This window comes from Carlito syrichta, unplaced genomic scaffold, assembly GCF_000164805.1.
Source record: "Carlito syrichta isolate Samal-C Ts95f unplaced genomic scaffold, Tarsius_syrichta-2.0.1 Scaffold279718, whole genome shotgun sequence".
NCBI lineage: Eukaryota > Metazoa > Chordata > Mammalia > Primates > Tarsiidae > Carlito > Carlito syrichta.
Window position 1 is genome coordinate 157,175 of NW_007223814.1, and position 10,092 is coordinate 167,266.

The 10,092-nt window shown below is 38.5% G+C and overlaps 1 protein-coding gene across 1 annotated transcript in view; it reads right to left on the reverse strand.

The window, feature by feature from the left end:
- Window positions 1-10,092, reverse strand: part of C7 (complement C7) — a 67,767-nt gene that overhangs the window by 24,338 nt on the left and 33,337 nt on the right. The window contains exons 8-10 of the mRNA XM_008052530.2: window positions 8,155-8,398; window positions 5,151-5,261; window positions 1,009-1,175 (exon numbers count right to left, since the gene is read on the reverse strand). Of these exons, the coding sequence (XP_008050721.1) occupies window positions 1,009-1,175; window positions 5,151-5,261; window positions 8,155-8,398 (522 nt within the window). The remainder of the gene's footprint in view (window positions 1-1,008; window positions 1,176-5,150; window positions 5,262-8,154; window positions 8,399-10,092) is intronic.

Genomic DNA, 10,092 nt, shown 5'->3' on the forward strand with positions numbered 1-10,092 from the left:
CTGACTTATTAGCTGGTTAGGAAAAGAACAGAGAAAGAAAAGACGCTATACAAGTATATGACTAAGCTAAGGTAAGCACAGGGTAAACAGAAAACTGCACACAGTTGAACCAAGGCAAAAAGGAACTCACACACACACACACACTTCAAAAATCTATGTCAGTTCACTGTCTGTGTTATAAATGACACTCATCCACATCTGGTGCTACAAGGCTGTCAGGTTTCTGAATGTTATCCTTCTACTACCTCATGGTCAATCACAAGCTGTAACACTTCCAACATCCAGCAAGCTTCAGGCCTTTTTCCAGGTAACGTACCAAGTTTAATGTAATATAGATACATTTTTAAATAATTTAATATGTACAAAATTATGCTACTATTTTCATCAATGCCTATCTTTTTTTAATGAGTGTCACAAATGATACTTTTGAGGGCTGTGTCTCTACCCCCATTTTTCCCATAAGCTCTGTGGTCTTTACTGTGCAGTTTTTCATAGCTCAGTGACTTTTAGAAACATATGCTGTGTTATAAAAAAAACCGACTGTATCAATAAAACATCCTAAAATTCTGCCAGCCAGTTTGGTGCTATCTTAATTTGCATGACGTCAGTTGCCCTTGAACCACGGCTGCAAAAAGAAAGATGATCTGAACATAGTAGTAGGCAAGCCTAAATGCCATCCTCTTCCAAGAATCGATGACTCTTCTGAAATAGGGACCAAAGAAAACATAATCAAATCTAGATCGAAAGTCTAAAATGCTAATTTTTGTCATTAATTTCTCTTGAGATTTGCAAGACATTTAACCTTTGCAACTTAAGCTATGAACGTACTAGTAACACACCTTCTGTTTTTCATTATTATGCATGCACTCATTTTACTACACAAAACATAATTAGGATACAGAAAATGCTAATTACAACAGTGTCTGTTTAACCATATTGATTTAATCTCATTTTCCCAATAAAATAAACATGACTGCTTCCTACCACTTTAAACAGAGTATCACATACCTTTTGTTTTATGACTTGAGGAAGTTCAGTCACAGATTGTGCCCAGGCAGAATACCGCCCTTTGTTCCCAACAGGATTGTCCAGCTCTAGAAAACTAAGGCCAGAAATGAAGCCTGGACCTCCCCCTCTGATAAATGGGTTCCCTCTCAGCACATTGTTCTGTGTGCCTACACAAAAGATATCAAATAAAGTCAGGATGCACAAACAAAATGAAAATAACATAAAAGTGAAAACTTTATCAAGTATTACAAAATAATCCGTCAAACTGTATGACAATCTGGAAAAAGCTAAACTATGGAAACAGTCAAAAAAGATAAGTGGCAACCAGGGAAAAAAGAGAGATGAATGGTGGAGCGCAAAGGATTTTTAGGGCAGTGAAACTATTCTGTATAAGACTACAATGATGGACATATGTCATAATACCTTTGTCAAAATCCATAAAATGTTCAACACCAACAGTGATATGGACTTTGGGTGATGATGGCTTGTCAGCATAGGTGTATAAGTTGTAACAAATGCCCCCCTCTGTGAGGGACGTTGATAGTTGAAGAGGCTTTGCAGGTGCGGATGTGGTGGGTATATAAGAACTCTGTACTTACCACTCAGTTGTGCTATGAACCTAAAACTGCTCTAAAACATAAGGTCAATTTTTAAAAAGGAAAAAATCCATTGCCTGATATTAGATGATATTAGGAAATTATTGTTCATGTTTTTAATGTTTTGGTGTCATAGGAGTATCATGTTATACAAGAGAATGTCCCTCTTAGAAGATGCATGCATATATTGAGGGATGAGGTATCCTGATAACTGAACCTTACTTTCAAATGATCAGCAAGTATAAAAACATTTTTAATACATAATATTTATATATCGCTAGTCAATATTATAAATATCATATGTAGATATATATAGTAAAGTGTCAACATAATAATTGTTGTATACAGGAAGTGGGTGTATGGGTGTTAATTACTATGTCCTTTCAACTTTTCTATATGTTTAATAATTTTCATAATAAAATATTGGAGGGAAAACAGTTTATTGCGTCTGGTATACCAACAATAAACAAAAAAGTTAACAGGAATCAATTACCTAGCACATTAAAAAGTATTCTGAAAAGTTTGAATGCTAATTAAATCCTTTTTTTCCATTTATGTGCCTCATAATTTTGGAAATATTTTCACCTCCATTTGTAATGGTTTTTTACACAGGTCATGACAAGAAATTCCTAATTTTTTTTTTTATTTTGAATTGGAGTCTCACTCTGTCACCCAGACTGGAGTGCAGTGGCGGCTCCTGGCCACCGCAGCCTCGACCTGCGATCCTTCCACCTCAGTCTTCCAAGTAGCTGGAACTACAGGCGCGCACTACCACTCCCGGCTAGTTTTTGATTTATTGTAGAGATGAGGTCTCGCCAAGTTGCCCAGGTGGGTCTCGAACCCGCGGGTTCAGGCAATCCACTCACCTCAGCCTCCCAACGGCGCGGGATTACAGGCTGAGCCACCGAGCCCGGCTGAAATTCCTAATCTTATAGATCAGTTTTTGAGTAATTTTCCTTTCCTTATAAACTGTTCATATTTTTGCAATTTCATAAAATGAGCATATTGTACTTTTAGGATCCGAAATCATTAAATCTCAATCATTTTTATTTATTTATTATTGATAAAATAATAATTTTACATACTTATGGGATATATGTGATATTTCGATACATGCATATAATGTGTAAGATGAGATCAAGGTATTTAGGATATCCATCACCTTATCATTTGTTCGTGTTGGGAACATTTCAAATCTTCTAACTATTTTGAAATATATAATAAATAATTGTTAACTATAGTCACCCAACTGTGCTATCAAACACTATAACTTATTCTTCCTAACTAATTGTATGTTGAATCCCATTAACCAACTCTCTTCTTCATCACCCTCTCCCCCATCTTTCCCTGCCTTTGGTACCTACCAATCTGTTCTCTACTTCCATGAGATCAACTTTTTTAGCTACTACATATGAGAGAGGACATGTGATATTTATCTTGCTGTGTCTGTAAAGCCTGACAGGTTTAACAAATTACCTGAGCACTTTCTTATCTTCACTGTTAGGACTGTTTTTAATATGCAAATAGTCACCCTTTTAATGTAGTGTACCACAAAGTCTGGTCCCTAAACTATTGAATCACAATAATCAAAGTAATTGCAGATTTCTGAGCCCCAACCAAGACGTATGAGAGCATATGTGAGAAAACAAGTAAACCTTGGAATCAGCAATTTAACAGGCATCCCCAGGTAATCCTCATGCATACTAAAGTTTGAGAATCATTGCTTTAACTGACACACCTGTTTAAGAATTACAGATTCTGACCGGGCTCAGTGACTCAGCCTGTAATCCCAGCACTTTGGGAGGCCGAGGAGAGTGGATTGACTGAGCCCGCGGATTTGAGACCCGCCTGGGCAACTTGGCAAGACCTCGTCTCTACAATAAATCAAAAATTAGCTGGGCATGGTAGCACGCGCCTGTAGTTCCAGCTACTTGGAAGGCTGAGGTGGAAGGATCGCCGGAGCCCAGCAGGTCGAGGCTGCGGTGGCCGGGACCGCTGCACTCCAGTCTGGGCGACAGAGTGAGACTCCAACTCAAAAAAAAAAAGAATTACAGATTCTAAGAAATCCACTTTTATGTTATTTTTAAGCTTTTGGCCTCCCTTTCCGTACCTCAGTGAACTCTCTTCTTGAGCTTTTTTTCCCCCTAGAAAAGGCAGTCCAATGCAACAGTGAAAAGCCCACAATGTGAAGCCCAAAATATTCATTTGCATCTCATATCTGATTCTTACTAACTATGATCTTGGACATTTCTGGGCCTCAATGTCCCTGTGTGTAAAACGTGAATACGAAGAATAATCCTAACACTTACATAGGAAAGTACACTGGCTACTGTTTGTAAATACTTAAAAGTGTCCCGAGCATAAAGTAAGTGCTCTATTGTCAAATACAAAATAAAATAAAATTGATTAGCAGCTTCCAAGAGCCAACCCAACTGATGACTGATGTCAGCATCTTCCCAAGGTTTCCATTTCCATTTCTATGTCCAGATCATTATTTTTCCTTTTCTGACATATCAACTCCATAAAAACAAGTACTTTCTTTAGTATACTTACTGCTGTATCTCCATTGCCTAGAACAATTGCTGGAACAAACTATAGACTTCGTAAATATTTGATGAGTCAGGTAAGGGAATGAGCACATAAACTTGGTTTTACCACTGTCCCCCACTTCTTGCAGTATTGTACCAATATCTTAAGAATCTCTTCTTCACTGAGAACTAGGGCATGTGATTCAGTCCTCACCTTTGCCCTGATTTCTGCCATCACCCCATCAGCCTATGGCTTCACACAATGTTCTGAAGTCTCACTTCTATCCCTACCACACTATGTAATCTCTTCTTTTTACAGCAACTTTTAATCACCAAATCCAGTGGACATTTTCAGTCATTATCTCACCTGACTTCTCTCTAGCATTTCAGCCTATTGGCCTCTTTCTTCTCTTTACTTTCTACCTCTTCTGTTCCTTATTCCATAAGATCATTCAGTCTCCATCCCTCTTTTTTCTCTACTATTTTATCCATGTAATCTTTTATTTAATCACTCCCTTTTAAAGACGCTTCACAGTCATCAGGATGAAATCCAAATTTCTTAACATTGTACCTTCACAGTCTAGGTCAGTTTTTACCCTTTTAGTACTTCTTCAATAACTCAAAGACTAGCATACCGCCTTCCCCACCCTCTTCACTGCCACTAGCATGCACCTAAAACCTGACCTACTCTTAGTATCCATGTCATGGAGTGGAACTGAACTTTTCTTTGATATTGTCATTTTTCTAGGTTTGTTTGCCAACCATCATAAAAAAAGGGAGGTAGTATACACTGAGAACATATTTACAGTACATTGGAGAAAGGCAGTGAACTTCCCACCCTGCATGATGTTTCACTGCATGCCAAATGAGAGACCAGAGGCAAAAATAACCAAATGAATGAAAAGCACAACGTGAAACACCTGCTAAAACTTCAAAAACCTTTGGAGACCAAGAATTAACCACAAGAGAAAGGAAAAGATGTTACACTTGTAATGCAAATTGCTCTCTTCTCATTTACCTGAAGCTGATTTTAAAGCATCTTCCAGCCCCTTGCATTTTTGTTTTGATGATTTAAAGATAAAATGGAAATCTGAGGAAGTACATTTATTCTCCTCTATTGAACTAACACCTGAGGGAAAAAAATGTAAAAGAAACATGTTTAATTTCCATATTTGTTGACACCCTTCTTTGAGATGTACCCAGGTATGAGAGTGGGGATAAGAAGTCGTTTCCTGCTACTCGGCCATCTAATCACAATAAATATTATGAACCCATGTTCACAGTGTGAACATTTTCAAGTACTCTAGAAAGGTCAAAGTTCATAAAAGGGATATTTCACTTTTATTATTTTCTTTCTATTGGCTTCTGCTGGAGAGAAAAGGAGGTGGGAGTAATTTCTACATTAAATAGTGGAGGGAGCAGAAATTAAACATCCCAGAGTGATACCTTTCACCCATTTACAGTCAGTTTTTTAGGCATAAAATAAATAGATAAAAGTAGAGGCATGGCAGCTTCTTCTAGCATACCTACTTAAGACTCCAAAAGCTAGCTTCTGGTTCTATAAGAATTAATTACAAAAACTCTAGTTCTACTCATTCAGTTTCTTTACCTTTAACATCTGTGGCTCCTAACATCTCCTTTCCATAACTCATAACCTTAGAATGTGATTTCTACTCATTATAAAATAGAGTTTTGCCAAGCTGGTCACAGTGGCTCACATCTGTAATCCCACCAATTTGGGAGACAGAGGCAAGAGGATTGCCTGAGCCCAGGGGTTCAATACTAGCCTGGGCAACTTGGTGAGACCTTTTCTGTATAATAAATCAAAAAAGTAAAAAAATAGAGTTTTGCCAATGCATTCTTTAAAGTAGAATAGAAAATAATGTGTAGAAATATATTTTTCTCATATAATTGTACTAACTATATTAGAATAGCTTCAATATTTCTTTTTTTTTTTTTTTTTTTTTTGAGTGGGAGTCTCTCTCTGTCACCCAGACTGGAGTAAAGTCGCCACTCCCGGCCACCACAGCCTCGACCTGCTGGGCTCCGGCGATCCTTCTGCCTCAGCCTTCCAAGTAGCTGGAACTACAATCGCGCGCTACCATGTCCGGCTAATTTTTGATTTATTGTAGAGATGAGGTCTTGCCAAGTTGCCCAGGTGGGTCTCGAACCCGCGGGCTCAGGCAATCCACTCACCTCAGCCTCCCAAAGTGCTGGGATTACAGGCTGAGCCACCGAGCCCGGCTAACTTCAATATTTCTTAAGGAACAATTATTTCTGGCATATATTATATCAGAAGTTTTTATTATATTTAGTTGATACGCACACTTCCTTCTCCATTTCAAATCCCTTCTTCAAGTTCTTTCTCTTCATTCCTACATTTTAGGAAAAACATAAACTGCTCAAGAGTAAAATTATTACTCAAAAAAATAATTTTACCAACTTGGAAAAAAAATGTTTTGATCTTCTCCATTTCTTTTAAGTGCTATAAAAAGAAGTAAGAGTGAGTTTATATCAAGCCACTTGCTGAACTGATTGTCCAAAGAAATCGTGTCTTCTGTCTTTGCTACAAAAACCGGTGCTTCCAGCCTGTGATAGTGGAAAAGACCAGTTTCTACTTAAATTTATCTGGTAGAGACCTACCAAAGAAAAAAATAGCCAAATGGAAGCACAAAAAAAAAACATTATAGTCACTCATGAGGAAAAGCTACAAGACTTTCTCTCAATCTCATATAAGAAGTTTTATTCTTCTCTAAGGTTGTAACATTCTTTACTGAAGAGAAAGAACTTGAAGAAGGGATTTGAAATGGAGAAGGAAGTGCGCATATCAACTAAAAAACAACATTACGAAGGAAAAGGTCTAGCTTGGAATATTCATAAGCCAGGGCCAAATGGTCTCTGGAGAGGAAAAGTAGATATTAAGCCGCCACTCCATCCTCTCCCACATCTGGGCAGATAGAGAGGACTCTTTCAGTGTGAAATCAGTGAAGCATGGATTTAGTGGCATGCCCTGATTCTCATAAAAATCAGGCAATTTTAACAGCAATGTAGCATAAGGAATAAGTTAAACTGTCTTTGAGACCGGTTAGGCCTGGCTTGACCCTTCTTACAATCTACGTGACTTTGGAAAAGTCTCATATAGCACTGAGTCTCTATTTCTCAGACTGTGGGAAAGGAACTATAGTCCCATCTTATTGGGTGGTAGTGAGGATTACTGCTAATATATGTAATTTACCTGTCATGAGGAAAGCATTCAGTAAATTTAAGCTATTGTAACAAGTATTAAGTAGTCAGCAAATTCATGACATTTAGAGTGGATTTTTTAAAAAGAATGTGAGTGCTTAAAAAAAACCAAAGGGCCAGGCCCGGTGGCTCAGCCTGTAATCCCGCGCTTTGGGAGGCTGAGGTGAGTGGATTGCCTGAGCCCGCGGGTTCGAGACCCGCCTGGGCAGCGAGACCTTACCTCTACAATCAATCAAAAAATCAGCCGGGTGTGGTAGCGCATGCCTGTAATTCCGGCTACTCGGAAGGCTGAGGTGGAAGGATCGCCAGAGCTCAGCAGGTTGAGGCTGCGGTGGCTGGGAGCGGCCACTGCACTCCAGTCTGGGTGACAGAGTGAGACTCCAACTCAAAAAAAAAAAAAGTAAATAAAATACTTCCTTTAAACTATTTGATTTCTGGAATATCAGTAAATTTCTCATTTGGTTTTCCTCAAGAAATATTGATTAATCTGAAAAGGGAAAAGGCTAAAAAGTATTCTAAAAATCCAACCAACATCCTCCAGAGATAGCAAATCATGAAAATAATTCAACTCAGAGTACCATCCCAAAGAGTAAGCACGTTTTTCTTAAATCATGTAAGATTTTAAATAGAGTGTAATAGATTCTTGCAATTTTGGACTCCTTTGCCATTTAAATCTCTATTTGTCAAATAGTAAAGCTCAAAAGTTTAAGTTAACTTCATGCTATTTCCCCATTAGACTCTCTGAAATTCTTTTGGATAAGAATTTTTTAATAATTTACCATTCTGTTTGATTTTATCTGAGTCCACATAAAATAGAACTCTATATTCTCCTCCTAAAGACCCAGACTGCAGATAATGTGTCCCATACTGGTCAATTAATCTTCGGTAGGCATTGTAGTCATACAGCGAGGGGAGGTGGGAGAGCTCTTTCCAGAATGGCTCAGCAAGTTGTAAAAATTCTGGATTGTTATTAATGAACTGTGCCACCTCAACGGTGTTCTCAATAACCAACAGTTGATAACTCTATGGAAAGAAGAAAGAGTAAAAGGAGCTTTAGCGGAAGATAAAAAGACAATGGAAACATTTTCCTGTTTCCACCAACTGCCACCTCCAATCAACCCAGACCATACAAATTTTTATTTCTGATGCATGATGAGGTCTCTTCTGGCCTCACCTTTTTAAGGAATTTTTGGAGTCCCAAATAGAAATAATATCCAATTGATGCCATAGTAATTTCTTATATGACCTTTAAAACTCCAAAACTAAGTTGCCTTCCTTGACTAGAAAAACTACTGGTCATGAACCCCTGAGCTCAGGCAATCCTCCTTCCTCGACCTCCCAAAGTGCTGGAATTACAGGCTTGAGCCACCGTGCCCAGCCTTAGGGTCTACATCTTGACAATACATTATTGATAAGATAGCTACATAATTTATCTTCCATACTGAGGCATTTACATTTTAAACTACTTTATAATGATGTCTTTTAAACATTTTATAAATATCTTTTAATGATATCTAAGGCAGACCACAAATCTATCACCTATCTAATCCTCACTATGTGAAAAACATAATGTGTAGATTATAAATGTTTTTACAGCTCATATTCTCACAGTGAACTTCCTAGTCATAAAACAAATAAAATCAATATTTTGTATCTCCCTTGAGTAATTTATTAATCCCAGTACTTTGGGAGGCCGAGGTGAGAGGATTGCCTGAGCCCACAGATTCGAGACCAGCCTGGGCAACTTGGTGAGACTTCATCTCTACAGTAAATCAAAAATTAGCCGGGTGTGGTGGTGTGTGCCTGTGTTTACAGCTACTTGGAAGGTTGAGACGGGAGGATAGACTGAGTTCAGCAGGTCGAGGCTACAGTGGCCGTGAGCATACCAATGCATTCCAGCCTAGGCGACAGAGCGAGACTCTGACTCAAAAAAAAAAAAATGAGATGAAATGTACAGATTGTGAATAATGATCAGCTTGAAAAATTATTCAGCAGTAAATGTATATTAATTAGTACAATTCATGTCAACAGTTCAGGGTTCCCAAGATGAAAAGTATTGTATCTCAAAACAATGAAGTATTTAAAAATAAATATTTTATCTTCCTCAGATGAAAATTTTGGTATTTAAAAGGCAATAACGTGCCAGGCTCGGTGGCACAGCCTGTAATCCCGCGCCTTTGGGAGGCTGAGGTGAGTGGACTGCCTGAGCCCGCGGGTTCGAGACCCGCCTGGACAGCGAGACCTCATCTCTACAATAAATCAAAAAATCAGCCAGGCGTGGTAGCGTGTGCCTGTAATTCCGGCCACTCGGAAGGCTGAGGCGGAAGGATCGCCGTTGCCCAGCAGGCGAGGCTGCAATGGCCAGGAGCATCCACTGCACTCCAGTCTGGGCAACCGAGTGAGACTCCAATTCAAAAAACAAAAAAAGGCAATAACGTATCTTTAAAATCTTTTTAGCTTCACGCACCTTCTAAAAAGACTCTAGCATTTGAATTCAGAAAGCACATAGAAGAATTAATTGGATTTTTAAAAATTGTATATAACAAAGTAGTAGCATCAGTAATCACAAATGAGAAATTTAGAAATATTGTAAAAGATTTTAGGGTAATAAGTTTTTTTAAAAACATTTTTCGAGCCGGGCTCGGTGGCTCAGCCTGTAATCCCGCGCCTTTGGGAGGCTGAGGTGAGTGATTGCTGAGCCCGCGGTTCGAGACCGC